Genomic DNA, 17864 nt, shown 5'->3' with positions numbered 1-17864 from the left:
CAGCAGGCTCGCTTCGCTTGCCTGCATTTTTCATTTGAGCATTTTTATCATATGTTACGACGATCCAGTCGGGGGTACAGACTAAATGTCTTGCTAAACGGATATGGCGAGCGAAGCGAGCCTGACGACCAGTATTATATAGATACTTGTCCAGGAGTGGTAACGTTGGGGGGGGGGGGGGAGATTGCGCAGACTGCGTCCTTGTCATATAGATATAATATAGATATAAGTGCTGAAGGCTGTTAATAAAATGGTTCATGCATAGACAAATAAAAATCATGATTCTTCAATCTTTAGATTTAAATATATTTATTTTGATTCTAGATAGGAATTAATTTTTCCAGTAATAATATTGTTTGGAGTACATGATCAAGTATTTCAATGTATTTATGTATATTATCAGGGAAAATCACAAACAAAAAATGATTCCAATAAAATAATAAATCAAATCAAATTGGTTTTTATTATCCATGATAACATGAAACAGCTCTTATATATCTAAGGTGAACGTTATATTTTCGAGCTCAAAATTTAAGTGGTTTTATTCTTTATTTTGTGAATTTGACATTTTTTTTATGTTTTTACAAAAGTTTTACTATCAATCTATCAAAATTTAAAATTGTTTGTTTTATTCTAATCTATACTCTCAGATTGTGATTTGGTGTAGAAAATTGAAATGGACATAACCTATGTATAATATTTGCACAATTTGAAACTGAATTAGGAAATTGAAAAAGTTTTGGTCAATAACCTGTTTTTTCTTTCCCGATCATTATATTGTTTGTGGTGATCTAATAAATAAATAAATAATTAACAGGGCACAAAAATTCAAATCATACAACAACGCTAAATATTATAACGCTACAATGATTCATAAGCATAGTTTTATTCAGAAGCAAAGTACTTGTGACTGTATTAGCACGATTCAGAACTGGGCAATACGGTAGCTAATATTACGAGAAGTAACTAATTCCTGATTCACCAAAACAAGTGCAGATCACCATGTACAACGGCCTGTAAACAACTGAACAATGGACATGTGTAGACCCTCCGGTCCGGTAAACCTCACCTGAGCCCTTGTGTACCTGATTTACATCATACCACAAAAACGGCTCAGGGTCCATAGCACCACTGCCAATCGTCAGGTGGGCATCATTGAGGAGTTTAGCCTGGACGCCAATGGAGAGACAAGGTGCCTCACCACAGACGCCCAGTTCCGGCGGTACGTGGGCCAGAAGGCCCGGACGTATCCTCTCCGCTACCTGAAGACTTGGAAAAAGCCCGCGCCACTGCCAAAATGACCCCGACAGAATCAGGGGCATTCAGACAGCAGCCAGGGCGTTTCGGAAAGATGTTACCCGAAACTCCGCCTAGACTGTCGTCTGAGCACCGACAGCAACCCTACCCAAAATCTGAAACCCAACCTCAAACAAAGTAACCCCACCCACCAAAATAATCCCACCCAGCTCAGCCATCAACTTATCCCCAAAAACCCAACCCAACCCAAGATACCCCGGAGTCAATCACACACTCATACCACAGCACAGGTCCCGATCCCAGCCCAACTACCCAGGAACAGGCCTTCTAGGCCTCCTAAGACCCATGCTGCCCAACTCACTCCACGCTGGTGCCTATGCTAAGATGATGACGACCACCCCCTGCGGTGAGGGGCCTTCACCGCAGGAGAGTGGTATGGGCATTCAACAGTCCAGAACTCTGCCCTTTACAATTCTCAGGGAAGAGCTCCGGACTGGTTCCCCGCGACCAGGCACCAGAGACAGATTCACACAAGGCACGACGTACCATCAACACCATTCACAACAACCATACATACAAACATAACCCCAACCTACAGTACTCCTTCTCATTACCAACCGACTGAATTGCTAGCAAATACTCCCCCCCACAACAAGTTCAACCCAACCAACCCATGGTACTCACACCCAACCTACAAACCCTACGCCTAAACAATGGTGACTCCTGAGGCTCATACACACTACACACACACATTCACACACGCATTCGGGACCATGCCGCATACCCGCTCCTCAAATAAAACAACAAAATCATCTAACCGGTTATTCTTAACCAAAATCAAAATCAAATCAAAATAAAACTACTGAACATAAACATGAGCAACCTGAGCAAGTATGCGACATCAAACCTGGACAAAGTCCTCACGCATACGACCCAATCTCTCACAGAATCGTACAAACAACTTACACGCCTGCACACTACAAACCATACACTCAGACACAAAGCGACACCCAATCCTCTCATACTCTAACACGAATGCCGTCCGGACGACCTCATACCTTGCACACTCAAACATAACATGAGCACTGGACTCATCGACACCACATTCAGGGCAGAGTGGACTCTCCCGCCTCCCCCACCGGTACAAAATATCGGCGAAGTTCCCATGCCCGGTCAAATACTGCACGGAATAATGTGTCCAGTCATAAAACCGGACACGGACCCTCCGACGCACATCCGGGAAGAAGGCAAAGGTCTGCCGCCCAAACTGCCCATTCTCCCACTCATGTTGCCAACAGTCCAACGCCTCATGGTATGCTTCATACTTAGCAGCCCTACGATCCATACCGCCCATACGAAGGCCACATTCACGCACTCTCATTCTACACAAAACACTCAAGGGAAAAACACAAGCAATCACACACAATGAGGGGCCACTTGCAGTCCTATATGCCCTGGTCACACTCTTCAAACATTTCCTCTGCACACCATTCAGTCGACATAGAACTCGATCACTCAAACCATTCGCCCATACCTCGCAGCCATACAGACACATCGACTCAATCACACCCCTATAAACAACACGAAGAGCATCTCCCTTGTAGCCCCAATCGCGCCTCGCAACCACTCCACAGCGCGAGAAGACCCGTAGACACCTCTCCTCCAATCTGGCAATGTTGCCCTCCATTCGCAGGTCCTCCCCAAGGGTGATTCCCAGATAAACACATTCACTCACATACCTAACAGGTACACCATTCATACAAACATTCCTCCTGCGAGACAAGCTACGCAGGCCTCTCTGAACAATGGACAGTTGATAACTGTCTATTTTTCTATTTTATAAACAATCGAATTCATTTCTGATCAATTATGAATTTAATAGAATCTTCCGCGCAGGCGCCAGCAGGCGCCTAAACCCGAAAAAAGTTATGATTCATATAAGCATAATTTTATTCAGAAGCAAAGTATTTGTGATTCTGCACGATTCAGAAAACATTCCAAACAAGAAGATCGTCAGTCGTTACAATATTGACCCTATTGGAAACCCCCCTCACTACAATGACAAGGACGCAGTCTGCGCAATCTCCCCCCCCCCAACGTTACCACTCCTGGACAATGACAATGTACAGTGTCATACTGTACATTAGTTATTGCATTTCACCTTTCTTCCAATTGAATACTTGTACCCTATTACCACTTCAAAGAAAGTAAATGTAAATGAAAAAAAAGTGAACAGAGAATTGGCTTATCTTGGAAATCTTGCAGTATACTAAAAGTATTTTTTTATTGCAGAAATTTTCGTTGAAGCATGAACTATTATTCATTCATATAATCCAATAACTTACTTTTTCTCGAAAATTTAGGGATGATTGGTTGTTTTCTAATTACAGTATAAGAAAAAAACATGTAAAACTTGATCTCTCCAAAACTAAATTTTTCCCGGGTAGTATCATGTAGAGTTCTTGGGTTGAATTTGAATTGCCATGCATGGCCCAATATGGATAATAAAGAATTCAATGAGAGAAGAATGAACCATGTCTCCAAAATAGCTGTACAAATAGAATATAGTACAGATTCCATGTGATATTGAAATGAAATGGGAATAAATAATAATATGGATGACAAACTACTGTATAAGCATATAGAATAATAGAGCATATTATATGAATATAGTATATAACATAAAACACAATAGTGCAGACAAGAAGACGGGCAATATCTCATTGAACAAAAACAATCAATTGTTTCGACAACCGAAAACCAGTTTTCCGGTTCTCCGGTGTGAGTGTGTGTACTCACAATCATAGCAGTTGGGACTGTGTTAGTGAGTTCGACCACACTTTTTCGAAAGGCTAGTAGGGAATTGAAGCTTTCTCGATTGAGAGTTCTTTGCAGGTACTTCGTTCTAGCGTGTTTCGGACGCTATTTTCCAACCGATAATCATGGTTCGATAAATCGTTCAGAAAGATTTGGAAATCTGGCGCCGTAACGCCAAATTTTAATATCACTTATCAATTTTTTCCTATTGAACGTCAAACTTTGCCAAATTTTCTCCAAGTTCATCGAGTTTTAAAGTCATTTTATAGTTGGAAAATTGGAATTTGGCGGTACGGCGCCAGATGTCCAAATCTTTCTGAACAATTTGGTACCATTTTCATGATTATCGGTTGGAAAATAGCGTCCGAAACACGCTAGAACGAAGTGCCTGTTTCAGCCCTTTTTCCGAATTATAATATTGCTCTTAAACAATAAATCATAAATCTTTCCTTTAACAATAACAATAAATCATATAATCCAAAAAACAATAGTATATCCTATCAAAATGAACATAAGACTGTGTTTAATAGTTTCGATTAAACACAGCCCTCCTTTGGACTGTGTACGAACAAAATTCGGGATTGGAATAATAAGGACTATGAGCCTGTTTTTTCATTCCCAATCATTTCATGACAGTTTATATTTGTCCTTGTTAAATAAATAAAAATAAATAGATGATACGCTTCTCTGAAATCTGGCCCAAAGTTATTCCCTTGCTTGTGAAAATTTGACAATACTAAAACTACTGTAGTCACAAATGAAAAAAATCTTTTCTTTATTCATATTCAACCTATTTTATTATTTTTGCTCTCAAAAAGTTAACAATGAACTGCTTAATAAAGTAAAAATAACGCTTCCATCGAATAAGACATACAATATAGAAATAAAATAGAAATTGAAACTGTGCAATGTATTTTTCCATAAGAGTCAATGTGTTACAAAATGACGAATCCCACAGCAATGCGGGTTGCCTATCTTTACCAGGTGCCTCACTTTCTTTGTGTTACTAGTCCATTCCATTTAGTATACAGTTCAGTGCTTTCAGATCTACGTAGGGAATGGAAAACAGCTGCTTTCTGTGCAGTGTGGCGAAAAAATGTTTTCCTGAGAAAACTTTCTCATTTTGATAGCTTGATGATATACAAATCGAAAAACTTATAAAATATCACGAGTAGAAGGTTTATTTTTAGCCTTTGCACAGCCTTAAACTTAGATGGCAAATATGACCCTTACGCTATACTCTCTGGAAATGAATGGTATCAATGAGAGGCACGAAAATATCCTTTTCCTCCACCTACTGTCTAAAGTACTTACTTTACTCCCTGAAACATAATACTAAAGTGTCACTTTTTCGCTCTAGGTAGTAAAAAACAGAAAAACTCCCTAGGGAGTAAAAGTGACTCCATTTAAATAACATGGGAAGCATCTCTATTTTAAAACTTACATGGTAATAGGTTAGAAGGTCTAAGCTCAGATGAGAAAGAGTAATAGAGGTGTCTGTCATTGAGTCAACTGAATTCAATACCACAACCAGAAATTTGATCAACTCATGAAATATATGTTTGTATGATATTATATTCTTAATATTAGTAGACGATAAAATTTATACAATTTTAAAAATATTTTATTCTATTCAAAATACCAGCCAACAAATATTTTTGATCTGCATTCTGCAATTCAAATCTGAACCGCGTGATCTGGAGTCAGCCATTTTTGGTAGCCCAGCTGATATAATTGTTACACTTGGCCGATAGATAGCGCAATCAGCAGTGCCTATCAGACAACCGGTTTTTAGGTTTTAGATTTTAGGTTATGTTGTTAGGAAACATTGTCACCAATAGGTAAGTTATTAGAATGATTTAATTTGCAGTTTCTATAGAAAATTGTAGATGGAGGAAAAATGTTGTGTACATCACGAGCGAAAAATACTTTTTCTCCCTCAGGAAAATTGTTGCCCTCGGCTTCGCCTCGGGCTTCAAACTTTTTCCCTCAGGGAGAAAAAGTCGTACTTTTCACTCTAGATATACAAATAACTATTTTCTACCACTGCGCGTAAAGAAAGAATTTACATAATCAATTCTCCTCGTAAAACAGCTTATTTCTGAGGAGAATCTACTTTTTCACTCGCAAATCATTCGCGCATGCGCAGAAGAGTTTCTTCACGCTCGCTAATCAGCTGATGATAAGCAGCTCGCTAAAAGACAAACCACTCTCGGTCAGATCTTAACCTAAAAAGTCGGTAATTGTACCGGTTCTACAGCCATGATGGATATCAGTGTAGACGAATTATTATAAACTCCGCCAGATATAAGTGATTTAACAGGTTTGTGCAGTTGTAGAAAAAATTTTGTAAGTAATTCGCGCGTAACTCCGCTTCGCGTCGCGTGATAACTGTTTTGCGCGAGCGATCAAGTCGCGCATTACGCTTTTAATACATAAATAGCTATTTTCTACAACTGCACGTAATTCAAGAATTTACCAGGCACCAACCTCGCAGCGCGCGATTATATTTTCAGTCATAGACAACATAGATGTCTGACACGTTGCTGTAGTGAAGAAAATCTACTAATGAATTTTGCAAATGAAAACCCTTTGAACTTTTTATTGACAGATAGGAAGAAGGGTTTCTTACAATTTTGATTTCCAGGTATCCGTTGGATGATGAAACCAAGTTTAGGGAATATTTTAGGATTTCAACACATTTCGATTTATGAGGAATTATTCTGTGAATAGTAAACCTCGCGCTGTTATAAACCACAGCTTCTTCTAATCTAATACTGTCCATCAGAGTAAATTCTGTCCTGTCCTGTTGTGTCGGCGAGATATCGGTTTGAAAACGGCTAATGGCTGATTTTGCTGTTTGGGTTGGTGTATCGACAATGCTATTGGATTCCATAGTTACATTTGCATTATACAATAACCAGTGTCGTAGCCAGGGGGGATATGGGAATGTATTGTGAAATTTGAAAAATTGAAAAATAGTGAATGAATCAAGTTGAAACTAAGCCTATACTATGGTGTTGAAGTTTGTTTAACTTTAACTATAAATTATAGTTTCAAATCTGAAATGAGTAGGCCTATTCAGGTTACTAAAACATTATTTTTTTAAACAAATGAATTACTAGTAAAATTCCATTCCAATCTATTCGTTATTCAATGAAAAAAATCAAGTCTATAAAAATTTATGCCTATCCAGGTTACTAGAACATTATTTTTTTTCAACAATTGAATTACTAGTAAAATTCCATTCCAATCTATTTGTTATTCAATAAAAAAAATCATAGGCCTACGACATTTTCAAAGGGAAATCGAAATAATGATTAGGCAACTTGAACAAAAAAAACCTTGAATGAAATATTATTCTTCAGTTGAAATCGCGTAAAATCGCACTAATCTAAAGGTATATTATCAACATTTTTCGGGGGAGAGCCCCCGGACCCACTTTTGGTGGGGGATATTCAATACCCCCACGCCACCCGGAGACCCTCAAAAGTTTAGGTTCTTCCTACGTCAATGTTATGATCCCCCCATGATTTTTTTCTGGATACGCCACTGTTAACAACACGTCTTATCACTAGAAGATGGTGGAATGAAGGAGGTAGAATGGCGACTACTGGCAAATAACTACTGCGTGCCACGCAAAAGTCTGGGATCCCAGACTTGAGTGCGTCGCGCAGAGGGATCACGAATTGCTGAATTGGCGGGAATCACAGAGAATTGCGCGCGTGAAGTCAGAGAAAACACATCCGTAGCAATTGATGCAGCAGAATTTTGCGTGATTACGCCATCGCGCATCCCGCATCACGCAGTGACGCTGCGTGGTTCAGAGAGAGGTTCATAGGCTTTACATACTCAATTCTCCTCGTAAAACAGCTTATTTCTGAGGAGAATCTACTTTTTTCGCTTGCTAACCATTTGCGCATGCGCAGTAGATTTTCTTTACAATCGCTAATTATTTGCGCATGCGCAGAAGAATTTCTTTACGCTCGCTAATCAGCTGATGATAAGCAGCTCGCCAAAAGTAGGTCAGATCTTAACCTAAAAAGTCGGTAATTGTACCGGACTACCGGTTCTGCAGCCATAATGGATATCAGTGTAGACGAATTAACTCCGCCAGATATAAGTAATTTAACAGGTTTGTGCAGTTGTAGAAAACATTTTGTATGTAATTCGCGCGTAATGCTTCTTTATCGCTCTTGCAAAATTATCACGTTCCGCTTCGCGTCGCGTGATAAATGTTTTGCGCGAGCGATAAAGTCGCGCATTACGCTTTTAATAGATAAATAGCTATTGTCTTATCTATGTTATAAGCGGTGGCGGCTCGTCCTATGTGTTCAATGGTTCATTGAACCCCCAGAGTTGAACCAACTCCTACAGAATGATGAATTCTACTCATATAATTATATTTTTATTTTATACTCATGAAATTACATCACAAAATGTTTCATATACGTAAATTTAACGTCGATGTTTTGCGGCCGGTGCCGGAGTGGCTTGCTTGAAACAGCACCGAATGGTATGACGAAACGGGTGTTGGTTGAAAGCAGTGTTCATTCACCGATGTGAACCCAAAAACAGGGCTGGGTGAGGTAGTGGAACAGAGGAGGGGAATCGGTTTGCTAGCACGGATTTGGTTCACAATCCTGTCTGAACCACGTTTCCACGAGTTCATCCGAGAGTAGCCGAGCCTAACCGAGGCAAGTGAAGCATTCGGTAAACCTCGGAATAAATCGTGAGTATTCGTGATACGGATTCAGTAGCAGTGCCATCTTGAATATAACCAATAAATTCAAATTTGGTGGCAGTAAACAGTAAAAAAGCGGTAAACAAGATTAGATTAGATTAGATTAGATAGATATTTATTAAGCCATAAACAATACAAGAAAGTACAGGCCAAGTCAATATTTACAATAATTTAAAAAAGTCAAAAGACAATATTTACAATAAATTGTAAAACAATACACAAAATCTATAAAAATATATCACAAAAACTTAACATATATCGTCAGAATAATTCAAAATAGCCCAAAGAATGTCATATGAATAAGCATGTCACAGCCAGCAATCCAACCACGTGTATTAAATACTACAGACATTATGAAATAAACAATATTTATCTATCAGTGAGGAACTCTTCCACACTATAATATGCTTTCTCCGCAAGAAAAGTATACAGATCTTTTTTAAAAGTTGCAGATGACATGGACAGAGATCTAGGTAGCTTATTTAATAGTCTCAGACCATAGGTTCGAGGGTCTTTGTCGGAAAACTTCAATCTATGCTGAACAATACATGGATTGCCACTACCTCGTGTATTATAGCCATGCATATCAGAATTAGTTTTGAATGAGTCTAAGTTATTAGCAATAAAAAGAACAACTCTGTAGATGTAAATACATGGTAAAGTTAGAATTTTTAAATCTATGAAGGCATCTCTACAGGGGTGATTGTAATGAAGCTTAGCCAAATACCGTACTGCACGCTTCTGTAAAATGAAAATTTTTTGAGTGTTTCCACTCAAGAAGTAGAAAGCGTGACAGTTTTGAGGTTATACGGTACGGTTTCGGGTACATAATGTATACAGTTGTGATAGATGTCACTACATTTTTTACTTTCCTTGCCCTATTACCATAGGTAAGGAAAGTATTGCTTTCCCAAAAAATTAAGGTACCCTTATTTCAAGTTTTCTATACGTTTCAATGTGTGTATGTCTGTTAACACGATAACTCCATTCCTAATTACCCGATTAACTTATACCATGAGGATCCGACAATAGGAAATTCAATTCAAGATGGCGGATGATTACTAAAAAACCATGTTTTTCACGTTTTTCTCGAAAACGGCTTTAACGATTTTCTTCAAATTTATACCATGGATAGCTATTTATAAGCCCAATCAACTGATATGAGTCTCATTTCTGGGAAAATTTCAGGAGCTCCGTAATATTCTTGAGAGAAATGGCGGATAATGACTAAAAAACCATGTTTTTCACGGTTTTCTCGAAAACGGCTTTAACGATTTTTTTCAAATTTATATCATGGATAGCTATTCATAAGCCCTATCAACTGACTTGAGTCTCATTTCTGGGAAAATTGCAGAAGCTCCGTAATATTCTTGAGAAAAATGGCAGATAATTACTAAAAAACCATGATTTTCACGATTTTCTCAAAAATTACTTGACCGATTTTTTCAAATTCATACCCTGTATAGTTATTTATCGGCTCTAACAACTGGCATCAGTCTTTTTCCTGGAAAACAAATGGGGGTCCACCCCATCCTTTGAGAAATGGACCTTGGAACCTCCTTCTCGTGCATGAGGTAGGTAGGTAGAGCAGTTTATAAAAAGAACACATAGTCGCTATTTCATCTGTATAACATCTGTTTTGACGACATTTAAAAAAATAATGGCATTTCACAATAATTTACACAAAAAAGTACTCTGAAAACAATATTACATATACACAGTAGTCTGATCGTAGTTTCAAATATGTTGCCGCTAATCGTCATTATGTTATTCCCCTAAATTATTCTCGTTTAAGAATGAGGCTTACAGTTCAATGAGCAAGGAAAGTTGTGTGAGTGTACCACACCAGATTTTTGTTATATTAATTTGTTTTGCGTGTTGAAGAATATATACTAGTAATTTCTAGTGTGTTTCGTGTATTCGTGAGTATTTCTAGTAAGTTATGTCCATTTTGTTTTAGTGAGAGTGTGAATATAATTTATTGTGTTAGGTACCGTAACAGCATTTTGATGAAGAAATATGAATAAGTTTCAGTATTTGTTAAAGACAAACATTATTAATATTGAGGATAGGTGTAAAATAAAACATGATGGTAGATTAACTCCTAAAGTAAAAATTAAACAAGAAAAATATGAACAGGACAAAAAATTTATATTTGTAGAAAATATGCTTAATCTTTGGGGGGTACGAGCCGCTACTGGTTATAAGTACAATCAATATAGAAGAAGTAAAATTTTTAAAATGTATGTCTTTTCTTTGATAACATAAAAATATATGTTCAAAGTATACTTCTTTATTGTAAATATTTTTTTTGCTATGTGAGTGCAAATAAAATGGAATATACATCATAATCAATGAGTAATCAATTCTCACCTCAAAATATTTATGGAGAAATGAGAAAGGAAGGTAAACCTCCTCGCCTTCTCTCCTACAACCAACCGTGTATTCCCCATTGATGCTGCAGTCAAGCTCTTCAAAGCTACCTGTGGTATCACCCACTGTTCGCTCACCGTTCTGCAAAAGAAATTCAGGACTATTATATTAATTCATTCTTGAAAGAATATCCTAATAATTATAAAACACATTCTACTATAAACTGCGACTTTTGATTTTCTATGCACACAATATTGAACAGAGTAATTTGTCGAGCTTCGAAGATCTAACAAAAACGTTGAAAGATTACCCAATTTCAATTAATGTAATTAGTGTTATCGGATGGGCACGTTAAACTGTCGGTCCCGGCTGAAGTGTGACAGTCGTAAGGCCCATTGACGGCTTAAATTATATATTCAGGCGGTGGAACATTCCCGCAAGGAACTCCCCACCAACAAAAGCCATACGAATTTATTTATTTATTTTACCCAATTTCAATATTAACAAACAGTGAATTCAATAGCAAAAGAAAGGGGAATTCCAAAATACAGAATCAAATTTTAGTAAAAGATATAAGAAAAGAGTTTTTTATTTATGTATGTTACAATATTTACTGGCTTATACACTAAGTTACATTAAATGACAGTATTGCTAATTATTCATCGAATTTTACAAAGTATAAAAAATTAATGAGAATAAAGATTGAATGCAATTAGAATAACGATAATATAATATTGTGATGTAACTTCATAAATCGGTGGTGTTTAAACGAATAATTGTCGATTCTCTGAAAAGGATATAAAATAATATCCTTCCCATCAACACAAGACCGGGCGTCTTGAGGTGTGACGAGTGTTTTGAGGATTAGCTCTGTCTTATTGTCATAAATGATTGTGCAAAGTTTCATTTCCATATGTTCAGCCATTATTGACAAAAAAGTAGAAAGTTAAAAAAAACAAAATGGCGTTTTTTTGTTTTACCCACGCCGAATGAATACAGAGAGAATGCCATTGAGAGTCTTTGAATGGATTCCAAACCAGCATCAAAAGCGAGGTAAGCCAAGAAAAATGTGGATGGCCAATGTAGGAAAAGAGATGGAATGCAGAGGTTTGCGAGAGGAGGACTGATTGATTGATTGTGTACTTTATGTAGATTACAATATATACTGGCTTATACACTTATATACAATAGCTTACAATACAGCAAAATTATAGATGAATTTACATAATAAACTAATAAAATAATTATTGAACTGTATATGATCTGAAAAAAAGTAGTTTGTAATAACTATAGATAAAATATATAATATTGTTATGCATCTACATAAATTAGACAAGGAGCGATGGCGGAGTGGAGATACTGGAGTGGAAACTGGAGTGGAGAGTGGAGGACTGGAGAGACAAGGAGCGATGGCGGAGGGGATGCGAGAAGAGACTCTAAGTTGCATAACATATTGAAAAAAAACAAGAATGCACATCTTTTCATAGTCATACTCTTGAAGAAGAAGATATTGGAGAATGAACGTTAGCTTTATTGATTTCAATGGGAGATTAGTCGGCGAAAGGCTTTTTATGGTCCGTCAGTCAAGTATGCGAACGGATTCACCGTTTTCACACACTGATTTTTCGATGACACGAATCCGACAGATATCATACTGATGTCAAATTGAACAGCTTTCACACACAACGAAGGTCTCGCCCGATTGTCGTTGAGACATTGGGCATTGAGAGCCAATTTTGTCTCTTTGCCATTGAGTTTTGAACATAAGTTTGTCACTCTGAGGTGGGGAGCATACTATTTGAAAACAGTATTTGGAAACAGGGGAGGAAACAATAAAGTCATTGAAAAATAAAAAATCTTATGATTGTCAAAATATATCAAATTATTTAGTTAAACAATCAGCCATGTCGATTTTAAAGCCACTTACATTCATTTACAATAGTTCAATCCAGACTGGCTATCTACCTTCAAAGCTTAAGCTGTCAAGAATCATTCCTATACATAAAAAAGGGAATAATGTCCTTCCTGAAAACTATCGTCCTGTTGCTAATCCTCCTGTTTTTTCAAAAATTTTCGAATATGTAATATTGAGGCGATTAAGGAAGTATTTGAATAGGGTTGGTTTGCTGTCTCCCAAACAATTTGGTTTCAGGCCGGGATTTTCTATAAATGATGCTGTTTTTTCTTTGATGAATGAGGTGCTGACTTCGGTGGATAGTAGATCAAAAGTTTGTGGCGTTATAGCCGATTTATCAAAGGCGTTCGACCTTGTAAATGAGGAAATTCTATTGGAAAAGCTCAAATTTTTTTGTTTTACCCACGCCGAATGAATACGGAGAGAATACCATTGAGAGTCTTTGAATGGATTCCAAACCAGCATCAAAAGCGAGGTAAGCCAAGAAAAATGTGGATGGCCAATGTAGGAAAAGAGATGGAATGCAGAGGTTTGCGAGAGGAGGACTGATTGATTGATTGTGTACTTTATGAAGATTACTATGTAGATTTATGTATATACTGGCTTATACACTTATATACAATAGCTTACAATACAGCAAAATTATAGATGAATTTACATAATAAACTAATAAAATAATTATTGAACTGTATATGATCTGAAAAAAGTAGTTTGTAATAACTATAGATAAAATATATAATATTGTTATGCATCTACATAAATTAGACAAGGAGCGATGGCGGAGTGGAGATACTGGAGTGGAAACTGGAGTGGAGAGTGGAAGACTGGAGAGACAAGGAGCGATGGCGGAGGGGATGCGAGAAGAGACTCTAAGTTGCATAACATATTGAAAAAAAACAAGAATGCACATCTTTTCATAGTCATACTCTTGAAGAAGAAGATATTGGAGAATGAACGTTAGCTTTATTGATTTCAATGGGAGATTAGTCGGCGAAAGGCTTTTTATGGTCCGTCAGTCAAGTATGCGAACGGATTCACCGTTTTCACACACTGATTTTTCGATGACACGAATCCGACAGATATCATACTGATGTCAAATTGAACAGCTTTCACACACAACGAAGGTCTCGCCCGATTGTCGTTGAGACATTGGGCATTGAGAGCCAATTTTGTCTCTTTGCCATTGAGTTTTGAACATAAGTTTGTCACTCTGAGGTGGGGAGCATACTATTTGTTCAAATCAAGAGTTTCAAGGAAAAAGTAGAATAGTTATGGAAAACAAATACAGCCAAAGCCCTGTCTGTGTGTTAAACTTAGAGATAAGGCGTTGGTGTCGGTAAGTGAAGAAGGCTTTGACGATGTCGACCGACAATCGGACGATATTGTGAGTGTTATGTTGTAGCAAAATAGTTGTATTTGCAAACGGCCGGCCATTCAAGCTGCGGTCTAGATAGAAGGATAAGGGTGGCCAGATGACTGAGCCTGCATAAACATGAATGATGAATGGTGGCAATACACACGCACACTGACCCGCATAAGATTGGCTTTGGCCAACTGATGGTGCCGGCCTGTGAGAGAAGATAGCGTGCCGCCGCAGCGCGTCCAGATGGACAGCGTCACTAGCATCACCAGCACGCACACCATCACAAGCGACGTCTTCAAGTTCACCCTCATCATTCGATGCGTCTCTCCTGAAAAAAACCTTCAATATTCATATCACACGCAAGATTAAATTTTGATACATCAAATACTAGCTAATGCTCATAAGAATAATTCAACAGTTTCAATAACGGGAATCACTGACTAACTCAATTGTCAAAGAAAAATTTTGTTGAAATTGTCACAAACATCGCATAGAAAATGTCCTCTTCAGAATTTGAATGAATTAAGGGCTGAAACTATTTTTGTGTGATAGATCAGCAACTAGGTTGACAAGTTATTGTATTTTTTCAATTTCAATTCTGATAAAAGGGCACATTTTCATCTACTGTAATTATTAAATTAAGTTGAATATAGGCATCTGAAAAATTCTATTTCCAGCTAGTAAGTTCCAGACCATGCTGATTTTTACCCTTGGAATATGTCTTTTCTGAAAAAAATTCAACAAAGGTGAGCTAAGGTAATCTCAGCTAACTAATTAGAAGCATCTAACGAAACGCAAATTGCCTCTTCACATTGTTAACTGATTACTTGTTTGAAAGTGCAAATTCAGTATGGAATTAACTCCAGCATAATATCCCAAATCTACTAGCTATTCCATAAAAAAACTAGATTCGTTGGATTCCTCGTTAAGTTCTACTAGGTACCCGGTACGATCAATGTACTAAAAACTTTACTAATTACAGTACACATTAGACCTAGGTACGATACGATACCAGAGCATTAAAACAAATTAATATGAAAGTGAAATCTTCCATTTCACGCTATTTTTTCAGCCCTAATCCTCCTAATTTGACAATTACTGATATGAGTGTCCTATATATTTTGACCACCTCTGTCAAAATCAGTGTCAATAGCCATGTTTGAGAAATTATAAGAGTGATATTCATTAGTGCATGTCATTCTTTTTCAGACTTATTAAGAGTATAAGAGCAGGTTGCACAAACCCGTTAAATTTTATTCATGATTAACCTACTAGTAATGACCCTGGGTCCCAGGGACCCAGACAATTCTTGTTTTAGTTATAATTTTGCTGAAATGCGCGTTAGTGTCTACTGTGACCAATGTAAATTCATGTCAGTAGACAATTAACCTTGGTGTTGAGTGATAATGCTCTGCTACTAATTGTTTTTTTGTAAAAATTATGCTTCTAGGTTCCCACGACCCATGTGTCATGACTAATGTTACTTTTTAATTTCTTTCAAATGTGCATTTTGAAGCACTAGTGATTGAATCCAAGCAGTCAATTTGTACGTTTTATACAGAGATTCCAAAGAATGTACAAATCGTCTTCTAGATCTCGATTTGAATGACATTTGTAATGAAAAATGATTCATAGTGCAATATAAGAATACTGATCCTGAGCAGGATGATAGAGAAATCAATAAACTTGATATGAACCCAGGAACACTAAAACTCAACAAACAGTGAAATATTTATGACCTTATATACTTGTCATGCTTCTAGTAGTGATTCATATAAGTTGAAGGATCTATAATAGTATTCATCAATAAAATTTCATAAGTTTTGCAAAGATTGTTCAACATGATTAAAAACTACTCTAAGAGTAAACTAAGACCTTTTAATTTTGTTTTTTTTTTTGTATTTTCTAGTAGTGTTGCATGTAAGATGTATTATAGTATTCACTGCGAAGTTTTGTTTAGGCTACTTGTACAATAAAAACAAAATGTTCCTTTTTTGCTATACAAAAATGTAAGTTCTCTTGAATTGATTTTTAAAATTATAATCAAGGTCTATTTTTGCTTTACATAAGTGCTCTTTGCATATCCCTTGATCAGATTGAATTCAGAAAAAAACATTCCGCCTTGAAATATGATAAGTTGGCCTATATTCATAATGAAAAAAATATTCCTTAGGACCAAGGCTCACGATTAACGCCAAAGAAATGGTCACGACTAGAAGATTAAATAAATGCAACAAAAACCAATCAGAAAGTTTTTTGGAAAACGTCTTTTATTTGTTTTACTACAACTTCTAGCATTCAATCACTGTTTTATTTTAACAGGCTATTTTGCTACCGGGCCCAAGTTTTGACTATGTAACATAAATAGCCTACTATTAAGAACTCGTATTTCTTTCATAAGAACTGGGTAAATGTTTGAAAAACAATGGCAAGTTAAATAAATTGATATTCAAAGTCATTTTTTATTATTGTCAAGAGAAATAAAGTGTATATCAACGTGAAAGAATAGAAACTAAATTTAACTTTTACTTTTTAACCCACACTACCAGAGGACCCACCCAAATTTTAGCATGCCGATTACAGTACCTGCAATTCCTGTTGAATTGTTTTGAGTTACCAACACTTATAACGTGTTCAAAAGCAATTTCATCTCCAATATACTTTGAATGCATTTCCCGATTTTTTACAGATCAAACTTCTCATGGGCGGATCAAATATTGACGTATACAAACAAAAATCAACACATAAAATTAAATATCCAAGTTTCCAGAACGACAGAAGACAAACTGATCTGATCATTGATGGTTAGCAGTCAGATGTGGGAACAGCTGTTCTTTTCATATGGAAACAGCTGACAAGCTGAATATTCGAAGTTTTTTGTAATAGCAATAAATTAAAAGTATCAGATTATTCATTGATCATTATTTCAAATGTGTTATCCTATTACATTTTTGTATATATGTTAAGAACTAATGATCAAGGATGAAAATAAAACATATATTTTCTTTGAGCATCTCAACTTCCTGACATGAAATCACAAAGTAGGAAAACATTCTTCTCTGTGCATGAAATGAAAGAATCTAAATTGCTCGAATTAAGAGAGGACGACACACGTGTGTTTGAAGCGTATGAGTTGTTTTAATTGCAATATCATTCATATATTTTTTATTATCTATTGTAATTGATTCCATCTGACTTTACCTTTTTCCTTCTTACCTTTTTCAATAATTGTCTTTCGAGCATTAAAATTGCTTATTCAACTACTTTGGTGTTGACAACCTTTTTACTTTCCTTGCCCTATTACCATAGGTAAGGAAAGTATTGCTTTCCAAAAAAATTAAGGTACCCCAATTTCAAGTTTTCTATACGTTTCAAGGTCCCCTGAGTCCAAAAAC

The 17864-nt window shown here is 36.6% G+C and overlaps 1 protein-coding gene across 1 annotated transcript in view; it reads right to left on the bottom strand.

Moving 5' to 3' along the window:
• The window catches only part of LOC111045855 (D-glucuronyl C5-epimerase B), a 36036-nt gene extending 18758 nt beyond the window's left edge, over positions 1-17278 (bottom strand). Inside the window, exons 1-3 of the mRNA XM_039422767.1 lie at positions 17056-17278; positions 14637-14797; positions 11192-11332 (exon numbers count right to left, since the gene is read on the bottom strand). Of these exons, the coding sequence (XP_039278701.1) occupies positions 11192-11332; positions 14637-14783 (288 nt within the window). The 5' untranslated portion in view covers positions 14784-14797; positions 17056-17278. The remainder of the gene's footprint in view (positions 1-11191; positions 11333-14636; positions 14798-17055) is intronic.
• Between the last annotated feature and the right edge of the window lie 586 nt (positions 17279-17864).

The sequence above is a fragment of the Nilaparvata lugens genome, chromosome 3 (genome assembly GCF_014356525.2).
Source record: "Nilaparvata lugens isolate BPH chromosome 3, ASM1435652v1, whole genome shotgun sequence".
Classification (NCBI taxonomy): domain Eukaryota; kingdom Metazoa; phylum Arthropoda; class Insecta; order Hemiptera; family Delphacidae; genus Nilaparvata; species Nilaparvata lugens.
This window is presented reverse-complemented; position numbering and strand designations above follow the sequence as displayed.